Raw genomic sequence first — 20868 nt, 5'->3', positions numbered from 1 at the left:
CATATTCCGCAAAAACTGAAATTGCCATGTATCTTCTTCTTTATTTTTTTTCCTTATTAGTTGGAAACATGTTAATATTGGTTAATTTTGTTATTTTTGTTAATTTAATTTACAAGATTCTGGAAAGAGGTTGACCCTTGACATTGATTTCTGTAATGAGTGATTATTATGGGATGCCAAATTTACGTGTAATGGTCGGGCGCGTGATTTTGAACAAATAACGTGATGGCAAACATCAGTTTCGGTGAGAATTTCTTTATATTCAGTGTTTATTTTAACGATCAGAGAAAGGATCTGTATTCTTGATGTTGTGACTATGTTATTTACGGAAAATCGTGTGAATTGGTTGATATTGAGTTGAATATTTCGACCTCGATTTTCCCCGCATCCGGCGCCGCACTGCGCATGCTGTCACGCTGGGGCCTCGGTTCGAAATGCGTGGCTAGCTAAACTAAAGGAAAAGGGCTGCCCAGTTTACGGACAGGGAAGGATTGCTTTAACTCCGCTTTGAATTTGTGTACAGAATCATTCTTTTGTGTTATAATAAATTCTCAAATGAAGATATGGTAGGCCCTATTGGTAAACTGTTTTACGTTAATTAGGTTCCTATTTTTGCCACTTTTTCTTAAGATAGTGCCAGCGGCAATCCCTATAAGGTTTATCGCAAATACAAACCGCAAAGGATCATGGGGCTGCAATCGGAGCAACAGCGCCATCACACGGCGGTGGGAAAACGTACACACGGCATGCACGGTGCGGTGTGTGGATATTTCTTGGCTGTCCATTTTTCAGACGTTTTGTGTTCGATGGACATGATGGGAGGTGATTATTGTGCTGTTCTGGGTTGCAATAATGACTGTTGTTATCCACAACAAAGGTATGATCTTTGTTATACATAAATTAAAGTTGTTTGGTGTACAGGAAAAAAAATGTTCTCACGACAAATAGTAGTATAGCGTGCAGTTCTGACCCGATGCGATAGCGATGTGCCGACGACCGGCACGCGACCGGGGAAACACGGGACACTCTGCACTGTAATGACTGTGTCGGCAAATGCATTTAGAGTTTCTGTGCCCCTCAAAAGCTCCCTTTTATGACTCTTTTCTTATCGGAAAAATATGTGGCTTTTATAATGGTTTAATTGTTACTTCTGTCAGCGAACGATGTGTGACTTTTACAGACAATTTCATGATTTTTTATTTATAATATTCTGTTCACGAAAATGTAAAAAAAAAGCAGTACTGTAGTAGGCCTAGCTAGCTAGCCTACTCCATTTTTTTACTCATAAAAATAATTGTGAAGTCTTATGTGGTTTATTTTTTCTCCGTCATCAAACAATAAATATCTCTATCTTACGTTTCCCCTTCTCTTGATAGATGTCATGAAAGAGCATGTAAACACACTCGGATTCCACTCATACAGGGATAAGAAACACTTCCCTCTCTGGACCCAACTGACCCAACGGCAGGATTTCAAAGTAAAATCATCAACTACAGTCTGAAGCAACCACTTCAAATACGGCCAGCCATATCCTGATGAACTTCACCCATCTTTATTTTTGAGAGGATACGACCTTCCTGAGACACTGAAAAGAGCACCGGTGAAGAGGCGAGCATTGGATCTCACTACACCACTGCCGGCCATCTGAGAAAATCAAAACTGTGCTGTACCTTTTCTTAAGTTTTTATTTATTTTGTTCATTCTTACTCAAGGTTTGTATGCAAAATAAACCAAATTATAAATGGCATGAACCTACATGTACATGAACGGTCTTCACTTATGATAATGATAATAGAAATTATATCAATTGTAAAAGGTTTTGCAGGTTCATAAAAATAAGAGACATGTTTAATTAAAAATAATGTAAATAAAATTTGGAACAAAGTTGCACACAATAAGGATGTAGAAAATGCAAATTGAAATGATCAAGTCATGTTTTATAAAAGTACATGAACATTGTTTACAAATGCAATTATGACCTGCGTCTCTTGACGAGAGTTGAATTTATTGTTAAAAAATAACCTGGAAAATTGAAAATAAAACTGGCAAATGCAAGCCTACTCGAGTGTCAAAACAACAGTTGGAATAAATAGGTGAAAGTAATTGGCAAATATGAGCTGTGTTTCTTAATTAAAAGCTGGCAATATTTGAGCAGATTCTCGTAAAAAGAGTTGGATAAAGTTTTAAAACTTGGCAAATATGACCTGTGTTTCTTAAATAACCGGTAGCCCCAATATTGGCACAAATTTACTCGGACGAATACAAGAAAACCTGTTTAACATAAAAAAAAAACAATTTATAAAATACACAACAGTTATTTACATACATGTACACATGTAACTAGGTAGGCATGTTGGCTTAGAAATTTTGGCGATCGTGTATCTACGGGCCCGTGACCTGTAAGGGAACAAAATCCACTTTTAAATTATTTGACCTACCAAACAAGTTTGCGATATTAAGAACATACAGGTATAGGTATGTCATAGATAAAGGGCAGGGTTTTTAATGTTTTAGGGAATTTTTTTTCTGGGGGGAGGGAAAATGAAGATGATAACGACAAAAGGCAACACGAAAATAAAGATGGCGATCACTGCGGGATGTACCGTGAATGGCAAGGCGCGCTGAATCGCACTGCACCACTGTAAACCGCGCAGGAAAATCATCATTTCAACTCCGAGAAACTGATCAAAAATTACACAAAAAGGTCATTATATTGAGAGAAGTCTGCTCTAGGTTGACAAGGTCATTTTGAGTAGTAAAAAACACTCTTGACTCTAATTTTATCGAAACCAAACGGGCCCTACACTACACGATCGCTGAAAGTTTTTGTGCGTGATCGCAGCCATCATTTTGTGTTGGTTGCGCGATGCGCGCTTCAACATCCGGGACTGCAAAATAGTTATGCTCCGTTTTGCATCCCATGATGCTTTGCAACAGGGCGCCCTCTGTTGGTAGCAAGCTATTTGCGATAAACCTTATCAACAGAGGGCGCTGTACTCTCTAAGATAGGGCTGAATTATAAGAATTTTAAGATATATTAAATTACCACCAACGGTTGTGTAGCACCTGTGGCCTAGTGGATAAGCAACGGATCTCATGAGCGGGAAGCTGTGGGTTCGATCCTCGCTGGCGAAATTTTCGATTTTGTTTTTTTCCCCCATCCCCCAAAAATAAGAACATTCTTCTTTTACTATTTTAACATGTCTCAAACATTTTATTGCAGAGTATTACATTTTCTTTTTCAGATCTGTGGCTCTGGAGGATTTTTGTTTTTTAAAGGGAAATAAAGTCCAAAATTGTAAAATGGCCTGATTCCCATCTTGTGAATACGAAGTTACAACGATAATGTTGGCATGGAGCCAGACTAAGATTTGTCACCGGAAAATGTCTATTAAAAAAAAACCCAGTAACTGCGCATGTTCAGTGCATATCCTGCAAGCTACGTTTACTAAAGCCAAGGTTGCCGTCTCCGGCTAAATATCCACTGCCTTTTTTTTAATGTTTCGCTTTTGCTAGTGTGGCCGTTTGTTTTTACGGACACATGACGGAAGTCAACCAAAACATTGCATGACTTTGTTATGCGTCAGTTATCAACTGAATCGGACTTTAGAAAAAAGAACTGGGCCACCAACTTAGACCTCCTGCACAAAGTCTATGCGCCATGGCAGAAAAAGTTAAACTTTAAGTATTTAAAAGAATGTTTGCACTCCTTAAAGGGAATATACAACATTTGCAAAAATCGAAAGCAAAAGTACCAAATTTTTACGAAATTTCTCATTGGATGTTGGTAAATGACAGTCAAAAGCATCCTGTAAAATTATGGCACCTACATTTAGTGTGAAGTCATTTTCAAGCAAAGTGGCATTTTTGTATAATTTCCAACAGTGGTCGGCCGACCACCTTTGGAAAAACCTAACTTTTTTTCAACTATTGCTCCAAATTTACCAATTTTTTTCAGTCCACATTTTGTTTTCTATTGGTTACTTGTTTATGAACGGGTGCAGGCCAGCTGGACTGGTTCCCGTACCTTACAATTTTCCAGCATCTATAATTTGATCCATTTCATCTTTAGTGGAGTCAGGGAACTAGACTACTTGAACAGTTTTGTTTTTCTTGGGTTTTTTTTCAGCATTTTCGAACACAAAACTTCAAACATGTCAGTGTAACAATGTTTGATCTGTTATGCTAACCCCTCAAATAGTTCATTTCTGAAAATTATAGCAAAAGCCAATGATGTACATTCCCTTTAATAAATAGGCCGGCCTAGTGTTTCTTCATCAGATTTACCACTTTTGGTACTTTTCAGGTCGGAGGTCATATTAAGGAATATGAGTGGTGGCCCAGTATGGAATTCTTTCCAAAGAAGTGTTTAAATATAAACTTGGCCTGCCTAGCTGTGAATCGGGTCCTTCTTTTATGGTTAAGGCGGCAGATCATATTATAGCGCCCTCATGCATGCGCATGTATGACTATGAGGGCGCTAAAAAAAGGGCGTTGAAAAACCTGGGAAAGAATGTATCAAGACCGCTCTTCTTTGGCTATGTAGGCCTACAAAGTCTATGGAGAGTCAAGTGCATTTTCAAATTATTTTCTAAGAAAATTGGAAATGTTTTTCATTTCCAGATTCATGTCTTTTCAACGTTTCTGTAATGACTGACCTTCGTTGAGATAATATATGATGAAAAAGAGGGGTTTCAGGATGCAACATTCATTCCAAAACCTGTTACTGCTTCTGGAAAAAAGTTGCAAAAAATTGCCAATGCATTAATATTTTGACTTCACTGTTTGTCACTGGCCATAGTGAATCACGTCCTCGAATTTGTACATTTGTCACTTGCCGAAATGCCTATATTTCATTTTTTTTTTTTTTTTTTTTTGTCCGTAGGCATTTTGTGATCATTTTGAACAGTGCCACTGTACTTCATAACTCTTGCACCGTACTGGTAGTTGCAACAGCAAGTTTAAGCCATGTCATCCCCAGGCTCCCAAACCAGAAGCAGCACGGCCAAAGCCCGGCTTGAAGCCGCCAAAAGCGGCAAGACCGACCCGGTCGCAGTCATCCAAGCCGAGCTGGACAACCTCATGGCCAAGTCCAGCAGTGAGTCCTCCAGCACCACGTCCCCCTCCAAAGCCACTAAATCCGGCGCCAGCACCACCGTAATCACTGCGACCAGCGAGAGCACGGTACCTAGCACGACGACACCAACAGAAGTCAGGGTCTCCTCGGCAGGAAACCCAACACAAGTCATCACGCTGCCTCCCGGGTCCCCGGTAGGCAAGACAATACAGAGTATCGTCAAGCGCAGCATGCCGTCCACGACTACCAGTCAAGTCGTGACGAAGGTCATAATTACGCGGAATCCTGTCACGAAACAGCCCGTGTCCACTACAGCAGGGCTGACCACTGCGACGGTGACCATGATGTCCCCGGGAACGGCCAAAACGTCCGGAGCGCGGCAGCTGATCCAGCCGGGGTCCCCGATCAAATTCATCCCGATCACCCAGCCCGTGACGCAACAGGGTGTGGTCATTCCAAAAGGGGTGGTGATCACCACCACGTCACCCGCAAAACAGAACGCGGCGAAAGTCGCGATCCCGGCTTTGAAGAGCCCGACGAAGGTTAGCGGGAGTACGACGCCGAAGAAAATTGCCCCGGCTCCCCAAACCATCATCGTCAAATCGTCTGCGGGACCGACACCACAACAGGTCTCTCTGACGTCCGTCTCAGGAGTCAAAACTGTGGCAATGGTTGCTAACCCTGTAAGTATAACGAGTCCTGGAGCATCTGGGATCACAATGGACCCTTCCTACATGTACATGTGCGTGTCAATCAAACTGTACACATTGACCAGTGAGACCGTGACTTTTGGACCACCGTAGGGCAATAAAACTCTTTCAAAAGTTGCATTCAAAGCGCGCCGGTTAAAATTGGCGTGCAGCGATTTGATATTGTGAACCGCTGGAGTGCTTTACAGTAGGTATTTTATTAGTGTCACTTGAGGGTTTTAACGTTCTAAAAGGATGGGAACAATGAACCACCTTCGACGAAAAAAGAGGCGTCTGACAATAAAGTGCCGTAACTTTAGGATTAAAATAACATCGCAGTCGTGTGTGCATGTTCGTAGTTTTTTTTTTTTTTGGTTTTGTTTTTTTCTTTTCGAATTTTCAAACCGGAAAAGCTATTCCAATATTTGGTGGATGATCGAATATTCGGTACAACCCTATCAGTAATGTCGCTTAACCCCAACTCCCTAGGCCATTTTTGCCAGGAACCATCCTGAATCCTGCAAAATCTATTACAAAATTTTGCATGTTCAAATAAAGGATACCCAGTGCCTCAACCCTTCAAAATCGTCAGACAGTCCTGCCTCTCAAAATGCATTCATCCTCAGTCCTCCAAAATCTTCCTCCTTTTTAAACACCATTCATCCTCAATCCTATAAAATCCTCATGTTTCTCAAACACCATTCATCCTCAATCCTCCAAAATGCTCCAAAACCACCAGGAGGATTTTGGAGGATTGGGGTTAATTGAGGTCGCCGAAGAATTCTGTAAAATGTGTACATCTTTCTTTTTCCAACCCAAGTCAACAAACCCACCTCAGCAGCCCAAGACAATCCAGATCAAGCCAGCGGTACAGGCTCAGCCAAAGGTCAGCACGTCCAGCATTGTAACCACAAGCACAGCAGTTGTGACCCCGGCTGCAACAGCAGCCGCCACAGTGACCACAGCAAGTGCAGCGGCAACCACCGTGCAGTCCGTGCAAGTCCCGGGATCCAAGTTCTCTTACGTGAGGCTTGTGACAGTGACGGCGTCAAGTGCGTCCAACACTCAGGGTAAGTAGTTTCACGAGTTTAGGAAGTTGTCTTAACCCTAACCCCCTAGGCCCTCTGGCTAGGATGCAACCTCAATCCTGCAAAATCCTCCAGTTGCCACCAAGAAAAAAATGGATTCAGCCTCAATCCTCCAAAATCATCCGTTATTTCTTGAATTTAGTCTGTTGAGGATGACCACTACGCCAATCCTCCAAAATCCTCTGCCAGTTACTGCTATGGTTTGAGGCAGTGCGAATGGCGCTTAGAAGCAGTGCGGATGAAATACGAGACAAACACAGGGCTGATTTATGCATGGCTGGACATAACCAATGCAGGATATGGCCTACTGGCTTGACGTAACGCATCCTCCACAAAAAAAAGCGATACATCTTTGCCAATCCTCAATCCTTTAAAATCATCCAAAACCGGCAGGAGGATTTTGGAGGATTGAGGAGGGTTAGGGTTAAATGTCATGGAAATTGTCATATTTCAGGAACCCTGTACTTAGCTCTTGCAAATTTCTCAGTGATAATTTGTTGAGAAAAACAATTGTGGTTGTGCAAGCTGCTCAGGGACACAAGCATTACAATCTCCATGTTTGAGGACACAGTATATGTGACCTGTTCTGTCAAAAGCAGACGCTTCTGGGCAGAGGTTGAAATTGAGATAGGGCCAAAAAACGCTGTGGGGGTGATTTTTTTCCATTTCCTAATGTTTGCATATTTGTAATCCTGAGCATGTCTAAAATATACTATAAAAGTTTGAAACCCTAATTTGATCTCTAATTATAGTATTTTTGATGATTTGTTAAGGTATATCGGTTAAAGAAATTACTGGTTTGTGACGTTCGTGGCCAATTTCTCTGTTTTCTGCTTTTCGACACAATGAACTTCAAAATAGCATAACTCTGCCCAGGAATGACCGGTTTCAAAAATTAAACCACCTATTAAAAGGAAACGGAACATATTTTAACAATATGCAAAAATCTCATTTTTGACTTTATGCCCAGAAAAGTCTGGTTTTGACAGAACAGGTCACATATGTCCTGATTTTGTGAAATCACATAAAGTAAAAATAAAAAACCTGACGCGGTTAAAAACTTGATCTATTTGTAATTTTGAAGCTAAGCCAGTGGTCACGACAGCTAAACCTATCGCCCCAGCCACGACCAGCTCAGTCCACAGCGTCGTGCGGACGATACCCACACCAAACCCTGTCAAGGTCAATGTACCCATCGCGCCAGCACAGGTAAAGTTTGGGAGATTTTTATTGAAGATGTATTTCCTCACTAGCTTTACCCTGCCCGACACAAAGTGAACCATGTTTAAACGTCTGTGGAACTTTTCTGCATAGGGCCGTCAACACCAGTGCATAACCGGGCAATTCTGAAACAATGACACCTAGTCCCATTGAACAGTGCCACAGTTTTTTACTACATACCCAGGCATGCAACTTTTCCTCGGATCAGCTGATTTCCTCTTTTTTTACTTCGCATGTGTGCCATTAAAAATAGAAAAACACTGTACAAAGTCTTAGAAAGAGTTGAATTTCCTCTTTTTTGGTGACTTCCCGGTTGCATGCCTGCATACCACAGACTCTTAGGCTGTTTTGCCCTGGAAATTTTAAGTTGATGGGTCTTGTTACATTAGGTAGGGTTATTATTTTGTCAAGTGTTGCATGTTGCTGCGTGTAGAAGGTTTTTTAGCCAAAATACCCTGAAGGGTTAGGGTTAGGGTCAAGCAAGTTCGCAGTAAAATGCCATAGTTAAGTGTTCCGTTGCTGCATCCAAAGTCAGTCAGGTGACTGTTTTTAATGGTTACGAGTTCCTTTTGTTAATTTGATATAGCCATGCGTTGACTGGAGGTGATTGATATGCCAGCTGTACCTACATGTACCTACATGTCTGTTGACGGAATTTGACTAGTCACAGTGTTAACACGTATGTGATGTGACTGTTGTTTTCTAGTCTGTAAACAAATGCACAGCAGAGGAAGTGGAAGAAAGTTTGAACTGTCTGTGACTGACCAAACAATAGGTCTCTCTCAAAGACAGCCATATCTGTAGGAGAACTGCAACTGCGTATTTTACGCAATCAAGCTCGCATTGCACTGTGTTGAAAATGTTCCAAACGCACGCTTGGTGCTTTGAAATTTGTTCGAAATACGACGCAGCCGATGCACGATATGCAAGTTGACGTTCAAAAGCCGATGCACGTGGCAGGTCTGTAGGAAATGACGTCATTTGAACGAGACCGATAAGGTGGTCTCACTGTTACAGTTTCAAAATGTAGATAATATGATTGGCAGAAAGACGTTTTTTTTGTAAACAAAACAGTTGCGCTATCCACAGTGATGAAACTTTTCCAAGTTTAATCGGAAATCCGACTTTCTCAAACTCTGATTTTTCTGACGATCTTTTCCCCGCTAAGTCGTAAATGAGTTTGATGAAAACGGCACTGCGACATCTGTATTGCAAGCGCAATTTTAATCTGTTCTACCAGTCGTCAGTGCACAGATTGTATGATAGACGCACATACGTAAAGCCTGGGTTGGAGTATTTCATGCCACGGAGGGAAATGAGTTTAAGCATTACCCTTTGACATCGATTGAAACTACGTACAACTAGCTAGACCTTCGAGCCTGAATGTCGCACGTGGGTATCATCTACCATGCCAACAATCTGACAGTAAAATCCACATGTTGCACGATTTTCGGACGTTTCAGATTTAGTTGTACAAAATGCAGTGCTTTAAAAATTGTGATGATGATCTTGAGGGAGGCGAGGATTTTCAGACACAGATTTTTGTTTGGCCTATTTTCCGAATTTCCCCCATAGGCCAGTTTTATCTCTGTATCCAGCCTCCACAAGAATCAACAATATTTACTTGTTTTTGGTGTTTTCTAATTACAGTTAAAAGTGTCTTATTTTTGTAGCATGTATCTTTTCCTTCTTCGTTCTTGGTCCCTGCTTTGACGGTTTTAAAAATTGGTTCTTGCAGAAAATCCAGGCGAATAGGAGTAGCACCGTGCAGCCCGTTTCAGTGGCCGGTACTTCCCAGAACCGCATGATCATGCCGGCCAACACCCAGCTCAAGATCATCAATCCTCTCACGGGCGAGACCAAGTTCGCCTCGTTTCCGCCCGGTACTACGCTCCTGGCGCCCAGCGGTAACATCCTGCAGAACTTTGCCATGGTGCCCATGGTGCCACAGGTTGGTTACCAGTTTACTATAAATGGGTATAAAATACACACATATTGACTGGCATTGAGGTCACTAGTGTACTAGTGCCTGACCAAGTTTGCATCCTTCCTGCCCGGTACTATGCTCCTGGTGCCCAGAAGAAACATCATGCAGAACTTTGCTACAGTATTCATGGTGCCTCAGGTTTGTTACTGATGTAACATACATGGGTATTCAATATACACATATTGACTGGCATTGAGGTCACTATTGCACTATTGTGCCTGACCAAGTTTGTGTCCTTCCTGCCCGGTACTATGTTCCTGGTGCCCAGCGGTAACTTCGTGTAAACATTCGCCATGGTGCCAGATTTGCCATTGTTACAGATGTAATTTGCCCATAATTTAGGTGGGGATGAAAAATGCACATATTGACTGGCAATGAGGTCAATAGAGCATGTCTTTGCACCTGAGGGACTGTTAGAGACAGTAAGAAGGTCCTACTTCATGAGGCCCAAAACTGTGGTAATTGGGTCCCTCTTGGGATCAAGCCACACCCCCAAGACCACAGTCCCCTCCCATAACATGAATATTCATCGGTGTCTTGTTTCACACGTGATACCCCAAGTCAAACCTGCCTCAATGCCTAACTACATCTCACTGGTACCATCTGGGGGATCCCTCAAGTCTCACCCCTATGACTACAGTCCCCTCCCATAACATGAATATTCATTATTGTATTGTATTCTTCACAGGTGATGTCCTAGGCCAAACCTGCCTCAACGCCTAACTACATGTACGTCTCCTTGGCACAATCAGGAGGATCTCTCAAGTCTCACCCCCATGGCTACAGTCCCCTCCCATAACATGAATATTCATTATTGTATTGTATTTTTCACAGTTGATGTCCCAAGCCAAACCTGCCTCAATGCCTAACTACGTCTCCCTGGCATCATCTAGGGGATCCCCAAGCCACGCCCCCACAACCACAGAACCCCTCCCATAACATGAATATTCATTATTGTATTGCATTCTTCACAGGTGAGATGTCCCAAGCCAAACCTGCCTCAACGCCTAACTACGTCTCCCAGGCGTCATCTGGGGGATCCCCCAAGCCACAACCACAGTCCCCTCCCATAACATGAATATTCATTATTGTATTGTATTTTTCACAGGTGATGTCCCAAGTCAAACCTGCCTCAACGCCTAACTACGTCTCCCTGGCATCATCTGGGGGATCCCCCAAGCCACAACCACAGTCCCCTCCCATAACATGAATATTCATTATTGTATTGTATTTTTCACAGTTGATGTCCCAAGCCAAACCTGCCTCAATGCCTAACTACATCTCCTTGGCACCATCTGGGGGGGGGGGGGGGGGGTCCCCCAGGCCACACCCCCACAACCACAGTCCCCTCCCATAACAAGAATATTCATTATTGTATTGCATTCTTCTCAGGTGATGTCCCAAGCCAAACCTGCCTCAACGCCTAACTACGTCTCCTTGGCACCATCAGGGGGGGTTCCTCAAGCCGCACCCCCACGACCACGGTCTCCGCCCCCTCCAAGTCGTGTTGTCAATGGGTAAGAAAATTGCCAATAGGTCATTCCAAAAAGAGTGTGAACATTTGAGTGCTGTTTCCTTGGTTGACTGTCAAAGCAATTTGTGACAAAATTAGATCACTTCGCGGCTTATCTCAGAGACACTAAGTGTAGAATAATATGCAAAACAGAATCAAGCCACTTTTACATGCAATGAACATTTGCTTTTGCTGTAATGTTAAGAAATGGACAGATTTGAGGGTTAGTATTTTATAGCAAATATTGTTACGCAGACCTGTTTAAAGGGAATATACAACATTTGCAAACATTGACAAACAAAACTACCAAATTTTTTCGAATACCTTACTAGGATGTTGGTAAATAACAGTCTAAAGCATCATGCAAAATTATAGCACCTGGTGTGAAGTCATTTTCGAGAAAAGTGGTATTTTTGTATCAAGTTCCAATGGTGGTCGGCCGATCACCGTTGGAAAAACCTAACTATTTTTTAACTACTGCTCCAAATTTACCTTTTTTCAGTCCAAATTTTGTTTGCTATTGGTTACATGCTCATGAACGGGTGCAGGCCAGCTAGACTGGTTTCCTTACCTTGCAATTTTCCGGCATCTATAAATTGAGCCATATCATCTTTAGTGGAGTCAGGGAGCCAGACTACTTGAACATTTTTGTTTTTTCTTGGTTTTCCAGCATTGTCGAACACAAAACTACAAACATATCAGTGTAACAATATTTGATCTGTTATACTAACCCCTCAAAATAGTTCATTTCTGAAAATTACAGCAGAAGCCAATGATGTACATTCCCTTTAAAGTGTTGTGGTCATAGATGCTGGAAAAACAAAAAAAAATATGCTGTTCTTGTAGTCTGGTTCCTTGACCGTACTTCAGACGAAACAGAGCAATTTATAGACATCAGGGAATTGTCAGGTCAGGGAACCAGACTAGCTGGCTTGCACCTGTTCATGGATGTGTAACTGATTGCAAACAAAATGTGGACTAACTAAATTTGGTAATTTGGGGGCACTATTTGGAAAAGGACAGATTTTTTCCCAGCAATGGTTGGCTTACCATCGTTTGAAATTGATATTAAATTCCACTTTTGTTGAAAGTGACAGCACACCAGGTGCCGTGATTTCACAGGATGCTTTAAGATCGTCATTCACTGACAGTCCAGTAAGGTATTTCATAATAATTTGGTAGTTTTGTTTTTGATGTATTACCTTTTAACTGAATGAAACTTTACCAACAACCTTATCTCATTGTCTTTCTAGGAGGCGCTCCGCTCCAGTGGATTCTGAACATCGACCGCGCAAACCCTGCAACTGCACAAAATCACAATGTCTGAAATTGTAAGTATGCAACCACTGAAAAATTTCAGTCACTCAGAAATTTGAATCCTTTTGCAGACAGATGATTTCAGGAACTAGAAATCCATATCTTTGAGCAACACATGTTGTTGTCCATGAATTAGGACAAATAAAAGACACATTAACGAAAAATCGGCTAATTTATCAAGAAGTGTTAACATAAAACCAAATGTGATGTGGGCTTACTTAAAAATATTTTATGTCTTCAAACATCACCAGCGATAAAACCTTGGTTTAAAAGATTTAACTAAGTCCTTTTGAAGGCCTGTCTTTAAAAAAAAGTAGATTTTATAAATCATATTGTTTGCCTTAGCAGGGTTGTTAAAATAAGGATATTATTGTTGTTCCAAGCAGTCAAAACACACAATAAATTGCATTTTTTGGACGAAACAGGTTTTAGGGTCATTGCGTTTAAATGGTGATATTCTTTGAACGGATTGAGCAATTTCAGTAATTTTTTCATCTAAAACTAGTTTATGAAATTGGCTTTCCAGTCATTATTTTGGTGCTACATATTTTTTTAAATATGAAATATATTTTTGGGGTTTGGGTTCTGCTTTTTTCGACTCACCCTGTACTTGCTTCTCAACTATGAGTATTGTGAGTTTTAGTCTGAGTATTTTGATATTTGAGTATGAGCGCAAGTACACTCCCTCTAATCCTTCCTCCTTCCCCTTTGCTCCTAGGTACTGCGACTGCTTTGCCAACGGCGAGTTCTGCAACAGCTGCAACTGTAACAACTGCTACAACAACCTCGACCACGAGGACGACCGGGCCCGAGCCATCAAGGCGTGCCTTGATCGTAACCCTAACGCCTTCAAGCCCAAGATTGGCAAAGGGCGTAACGGAGAACTGGACCGTAGGCATAACAAGGGGTGTAACTGCAAGCGCTCGGGGTGTCTCAAGAACTACTGCGAGTGTTACGAGGTGAGGTAGCAATGTTGTAGTCGAATCCATTGCAAGTCCAAGAAAGTCAGTTTATGAATCCATCACTGGTCCAATCATAAGTCCAGTCACAAATCCAGTCTTTGTCATTAGTTGAGCGCTGTGGTCCAGTGGTTACGCTGTTCGACTCATGTGCCGTGGCACATAGGTTTGAACCCTGACGGGGAACATGGTGCTTGTGTTCTTAGGCAAGACACTTTACTACAATAGAGGCCAGAATGCACTGATGCCGAGCTGGTGCAAAAACTCCAAAGACCTTTGGTATAAAGTGCTATTATAAGCACCAAATTAATATTATTAAGTCAATCACAAGTCAATTTACAAGCCCAGTCACAAGTCAAGTCCATCACAAGTCCATCACAATTCCATCACAAGTCAATTTACATGTTCAGTCACAAGTCTTTTGAAAAGTCCAATCACAAGTCAATTCACAAGTTCATCGCCAGTCCAGTCAAAAGTCAGTTGATAAGTCCATCACAAGTCAAGTCAAACATCAGTTCACAAGTCCAGTCACAAGTCCACCACAAATTGGGTCACAAGATCAATTCACATGTCCGGTCACAGGGGATGAGCAATAACAAGAGAAATTTGTCAAAGTTAAAATTAGAGTAAATCATTTGTCATTTGTGCAATTATTTCGTTTGAAGCAACAAAAGTGCTCAAAATCTAAAGACCGGTGCTTAACAACTAACCTGATGGCGGTTCAGCTCAGTGAATGCTGTATATTCCGAGAAAGTAATATTCTAGATTCTCAATTTCAATTCAAAAGTTGCCGAGTCATATTTTGAATTGCGGCCAAACTCAGCATCAGGGACCGGTTCTCATTTGGCCAATTGCAGCTATGTGATGTCACGCACTGAACCGACAAATAACAGCAACAGCGTGGGTATGTGCGTCATGTCAACGCTGTCACACTCCCATTCATAGATTCGCAAAATTTCACACCAACGCAAATTTCCAAAAATGCGTCACTTGATTCATCTTTGGAAATGTCCTCCTTATATTATTTTCTTCAAAATGACAGCATGCCAGAAAGAATAGTTTCACAGGGAGTTTAGTGTCATTACTATCATTAAACCAAGTAAGCTTTTTAAAAATAATTTGGTCACTTACCTTTTGGATAGCTGCAAATGACCTACTCTACCTTGAAATAACTTGTGATTTAGGACTGGATGACTTGCGGTGGACTCAATTGCCATGTGTCTTGCAAACTCAAATATTTCTTTTTCAGTCGGACATCAACTGAAAAGTGTATGTTCGGTTTTTCACAGAGAATACATCAGCAAAACAACCATCAAGTCTGAGTCCTATGTAGACTTGGTGCCAAGTCGGTAATTGTTTTGCGTATGGTAACCGGTTACTGGCTCCACGCACGCAAAATGTCGCTGTGGTTGCAATGCGTGTAGTCCGGTTCCCAGACCAAATGATGCTGACTATTTCTGATAACATTACCAACTTGGCGAATACGTTTTCAGTTTTGTACACAACATATGGGAGTATTTTGAATCGCTAGCGAATTCTATGCGAGCACTCTGATTCAGATTCCAGAGTGTATTCTAGGCCGCCACGGAAGATCGTTCTCATTACTTCGAGGGTTTGTGTTGTGTAACATTACAAAATTCATTATAGGGCATACACGACTCAAATAAATCAAGAATATCGCAATGATACATTCTATTTCTTTACATTCTATACACGATTGACCAAGCTGAGTGTATTGGTCGTTAAAACGTCGCAAGATTTGCAAACATGTCCCTGATGTATTGAGAAGAACTCCCCATGTAACGGAATGAATGAGTTCTCATTTGCATAGCGGTGCGCGATTGGATCTCACTGCAAAAGTGTACTGCAGATGTATTGCGCTGCTTGCATATATGAATAATGGTGCGAGAATGTAATCGTCAAGTCGTTAGATTTGTCGCAACCCGGCCGATTACGTACTAGTCTTATACCAGCCGCGCCGATGGAGTTCAACTGAAGTTCATGGACAAAATACGACTATCTAATGACTTGTCATCAAGTCTGAGTTCTTTTAAGAAGAATCGCACAGGAGCTTTTTGTTTACAATGTGGCCATTTTTTTTTTGGCACAATGGCTATTTGACCTTTCAACCTTGACCTTTCCCATTCAGGCTAAGATCCTGTGCTCCAACAACTGCAAGTGTGTGGGCTGCAAGAACTTTGAGGAGAGTCCAGAGCGTAAGACCCTGATGCACCTTGCTGACGCGGCGGAGGTCCGCGTTCAGCAACAGACTGACGCCAACACCAAGCTACAGTTCCAAGACTTCCCGTCCCGGCCCGCGATAGTCAACGATTCCGGAAAAAGGTCAGATTCCCTGACTTTGGTTGATGTGGTTCAATACAGACAGGGTTTCGCTGATGAACACATCTACATATACACATGAAAATATTTGGTGCTTGCTGCGTGTTGGCAGTACCCCATATTCTTGGAACAATTCAGTTTCAAGAAACTAGGTCTAGAATATAAGATTTGAGGCTTTGTTTGGTGGAGTATCGGTATCGTTTCGGTTTGCTGTAACACGATGTGGTAATAACTACTGCTTAGAAGATATTTAGTTCTGAAAAGAACTTGTCCTGCTTATTATCAACTTTCGCTAAGTAGTTTTTGTTCTGATAAGAACAGTCCTGCTTTGAGTTTTAAAAGAACTTGTCCAGGTCTAGAATAAGTAGAAGTTTCCTCAACCCTTCTTCTGTCTGAAGAGTCCCATACAGTTAAAAATCCAATCCCATTCCTCTGCTATGCCAATACAAACAGGCTTTTCACTGAAGTAAGATCACATTTCGTGTAAGCAATGTGCCTAGCCAACTTCCATCAACAGACAAAAGCAGGCAGCTGGTTAATACAGCTGGCTTATCAATCTCCTACATTCAAGGCAAAGCGGTCTCCAGTTACGTAAACAGTCACAGCCAGTCAATTCCTGCTTCATGTAGGTATAAAAAAAGTCACTGGATTGATTTTTACAGTTGAAATTCCTCAATTTGTCAGCTAGAATTTATTATATAACTGACATACAGATCCTTGTCATTTGATTGGTGGAACTCACATCACGTGACATTCGTTTTGCTCCCATTAACGCCGGGGCGCAAATAGTCCCATTCGCCCATGGGGAATGGGAATAACTATTCAACAGTTAGGATCATTCTTGTTCCATGACGCGGTATTTGTGTGCAAATGCATGCTGGTGTGCGCGTTCAGCGTTGCGCGTAGCGCGTATTGTTCCAAAGAGCCAGCGCTACAGAGTTGGGTTCAAACGTTTTCGTGAAGGGGTGGTTTGGAAGAGAGAAGTACATTTTCCACCAATTTTTGTATTGAAATAAAAGTTCAAATATATCAAATGACAAGGATCTATATGTCAGTTATATAAAACAAATATTGAGTGGCTTTGAATTGTGAAATGGGAGGAATATTATCGCTCGGTAAAATCTGGACTTTTCCAGTTCACTCGGCCTCACCTCGTGAAATGGAAAAGTCCAGATTTTACCTTGCGATAATATTCCTCCCATTTCACTCTGAGCCACTCAATATTTGTATAATGGGCTCCGTGCGCCAACAAAGGAGGGCACCCTTTTACCTAGCAACAGCGTCCCATGGGCGGGACACATACATTTCGCTGGTTGACGCGCGCACCGCTCCTTGTGTCATGTGTGTGTGACGCACATACACCAGGGGATTTGTGCTATGTACACGCAGTGGCCGCGTCGCGTCGCGGCAAAATATTGCAGTCAGGCGTTCGGTCACCTCCAACTGTACTTTCTTTGCCGGTGAGGGGGTACTTGTGACCGGAGCGGATATCTAGCAGACACCATTTTGAGGCAATCTGTTGGCTTGCCATGGGCTCCGTGCGCAAACAAAAGAGGGCGCCCTTTTACCTTGCAACAACGTCCCATGGGCGGGACATTTAGCTGGTTGACACGCACCATTCCTTGTGTGTGACTCACGTGCACCAGGGGATTTGTACTATGTACATGAACACGCAGTGGTACGGCCGCGCGTCGCGGCAAAATTGCAGTCAGGCAAGATGGTGACGGTCGGTCACCCCATCTGTTCCTTCTTTGCTGGTGAGGGGGTACTTGTGAACGGAGCGGATAGGCAAAGAGCTAATGCTCTTTAGTCTGTGCGACAACCATATGAGTGCGGTGCCACTGTGGTAATGGCTTCTAATAAGCCAGTTGGGTATTTCAACTGCACATGCGCACAATGATATGGGACACGGGTCATTCAGGATAATCTAACAATCATCAAAGGCACATGAACGCGCAAGGAGATGGTTCAACGATGAGCATAACATCGTGTCATTGATTTTACCCCAAATGACCTTTAACCTGAACGACTTCATCAAGTGGCTTATTGTGTACATGTATGTTACATTTGTGTATTGTATGATTGCCTGAGTTGACAGTTTTAGAAGTATATAAAAAAAGAGATTTGCCTTAAAAGTAGTAAAAACGAACTCCACTGTAACAAACCCCACATGAACGCGCAAGGAGACGGTTCCACGATGAGCTTAACATCGCGTCATTGATTTTATCCCAAATGACCTTTGACCTAAACAACTTCATCAAAATACCAAGCTGGCTTATTGTATACATGTAGGTTCAACTAGGTTGCATTTGTATATTGTACGAATGCCTGAGTTTGCAGTTTTAGAAGTATATAAAAAAAAAATTGCCTTGAAAGCTGTAGAATAGAACACTACTGTAACGAACACCACTATACCAAATATTTGACCATTAAATGAACATCCCTTTTGGCTCAAGAATTTTATGGATCAAAACGGTCATTTGTGGAGCCCATTGTATTTGTTATGGCAAACTTTTACTGTGTGCAGTTTTTGACATCTTGATTTTATACGTTTGGCTGGTATCCACTCTGCAGGTTACCATTTTCCTTCATCACCAACGACGTCGCCGAGGCAACCTGCCAGTGCCTTCTAGCGCAGGCCGAGCAGACGGAGCAGAAGAGGACGAGTCAGGCCAAGGCAGAGAAACTCATCCTTGAGGAGTTTGGGCAGTGTCTGCGACAGGTCATCCATTCAGCTGGCAAAACCAAAGGTAGAGTAAAAATATAACATCATATTGACCCTAGCTCCCTAGCGTCTTTTACTAGGAACTGGACCATGTCCATCAAAATCCATCAGTCACTGTGCGTCCAATTCAAAACTGTACATGACATAATGGAATCCACCACTGACACACTGGTTGACATTCATGGACTTGCTACACATGGCTTTTATCGCAATAGCAGTACAGGAAGCTAGGCAAAATCAATTGGATACCCCTAGTACTGCTTCAGGCCATTAGGCCCAAGTCCATCATACTCCATCAATATTTAGTCATGCCAGGCCTTCTGGACCAGGTCCCCCAAAATCCACCAAAATGGGGGGATGGATTTTGATGGAGTTGGGGTGGTTAGGGTTAATGCATTTTTATAACGCGCACATATCCACCAAAATTGATACTCAAGGCCGATCATTATGACCCTGCAGCCGATTTCACGAAACTTTATGCAATGGTATAGGTCTACTCGCGACACAATTTATTGCGCAAGTTACGCACTATTTCACGCTGTTCAACATATCAGTTATGACAATTTCACAAAAGTTTCATAGTGCGTAAGTCTGCGACTTGCGTTACAAATTATGGCGTAACTTGCGCAATCATTTGAGGTAGCCTTAGTTGTGGCATAGCAACTGAAAATGACTAATTTTAACAGCAAATCGTGATTGTCATGGAGCCTGTTATTGAACAACTTATCAAAGTTGATACAAGACACTCACAGCTTTGTGTTGGAAGTAAAAGAATTGCTATTTTTTCTCGTGACAGAGTTTTAAGAGTTTCCGCACGATTCCGAAGAAAAACCGACTAAAATATTTTCAAAATGTCGGGCGGAGGTGACTCAACGACTGTTTCATGAATGAACAAAATCATACACAAACAGCCGTCGTTAATGCTGTTATTATCCTTGTCCAAGATGTTGAGATTATTTAAAACGTTGCCAGCTACGCCAAGTTTTGAGAAATCGATCGCAAGTTTATTGCCTTCTAGAAACACCACCATTTAACTTTTGATTTGCCCCCCCCCCCCCTTTACAGGCGTTGCTTCCTGAGCGATGTGATGGACCTGTGAGGGCGCTGTTCTCTTCCCATTGCGCATCCTTGTGATCGTTGTTTTCGAGGGAAACTTAAGATTACAGCAGGGACGGAGCATAGCTTTGTATGTATCGGAGTATTTTATGTAACATTGACAAATAACATCAGAAGCCTATAATGACAGTCTAGCATTAGAATCTTCCATAAACAAAACATGTATACACTGACTTTGTTCAATGTAATAATCATGCTTTTCAATTTCAAATCATTGTAAATAACATGTTTAATAAAACAAAAAAAACACACAATTAACTACCCATAAGCAATAGTCGATATTAACCAATGTATGTACCATGAATTCATTGTGAATAATCTGTACAGAGTTATGTAAGTGTTATGAAAGTACATGTATAGAGCTGTCACTTGTTTTGTATTTTTAACCTCTCCAGGGGCGGGCCTGGTATTTGTTAAGGGGGGCAACAGCCTGTAGACGTACTGCAGAAGTATGTCAGTGAAAGGGGGGGGGGTTTGCAGAACAGTAAAGAGGAGGATTTTGGAGGATACGGGAAATGTGTTGGGTTTTTTTTTACAAAAAAAGGACGATGTAGTTTTAGTAAATGTTGTGACTGGGGCCAATTTCACGGCGCTGCTAAGCACAAAAATTTGCTTTGCACAAAAAAAGTCTGGCTTATAAAAGCAGGTTACCAGCCAAAACTCCACGTGAAGTATATTGCTCGTGATTAGTATTCAGCTCTTGTTTGCTTAGCATGAAAAAACACATGGAGTTTTGGCTGATAACCTGCTTTTATAAGCCAGACTTTTTTGGTGCTAAGCAAATTTTTGTGCTGAGCAGCGCCATGAAATTGGGCCCAGTTGCCTTATTAAAGTTC

At 41.9% G+C, this 20868-nt stretch overlaps 1 protein-coding gene across 1 annotated transcript; it reads left to right on the top strand.

The window, feature by feature from the left end:
- Positions 1 to 138: 138 nt before the first annotated feature.
- LOC119731146 (protein lin-54 homolog) lies at positions 139 to 20631 on the top strand. Its single transcript, XM_038204178.1, has 11 exons — positions 139 to 244; positions 4886 to 5760; positions 6587 to 6836; positions 7939 to 8063; positions 9814 to 10026; positions 11455 to 11579; positions 12829 to 12906; positions 13611 to 13851; positions 16001 to 16194; positions 18766 to 18941; positions 19982 to 20631. Exons 2-11 carry the CDS (start codon positions 4969 to 4971, stop codon positions 19993 to 19995), a joined length of 2208 nt encoding a protein of 735 aa, XP_038060106.1. The 5' UTR covers positions 139 to 244; positions 4886 to 4968; the 3' UTR covers positions 19996 to 20631.
- The last annotated feature ends 237 nt before the right edge of the window (positions 20632 to 20868 follow it).

The sequence above is a fragment of the Patiria miniata genome, unplaced genomic scaffold, assembly GCF_015706575.1.
Source record: "Patiria miniata isolate m_02_andy unplaced genomic scaffold, ASM1570657v1 HiC_scaffold_23, whole genome shotgun sequence".
NCBI lineage: Eukaryota > Metazoa > Echinodermata > Asteroidea > Valvatida > Asterinidae > Patiria > Patiria miniata.
Note: the sequence above shows the minus strand (reverse complement) of the source record. Positions and strands in the feature narration are given on the sequence as shown.

Coding starts and splice junctions, on each gene's coding strand:
- LOC119731146 (XM_038204178.1), top strand. CDS start 4,969: ATGTCATCCCCAGGCTCCCAAACCAGAAGCAGCACGGCCAAAGCCCGG. Junction 6,837..7,938: donor AAGTGCGTCCAACACTCAGG/GTAAGTAGTTTC, acceptor GTAATTTTGAAG/CTAAGCCAGTGGTCACGACA. Junction 8,064..9,813: donor TACCCATCGCGCCAGCACAG/GTAAAGTTTGGG, acceptor TGGTTCTTGCAG/AAAATCCAGGCGAATAGGAG.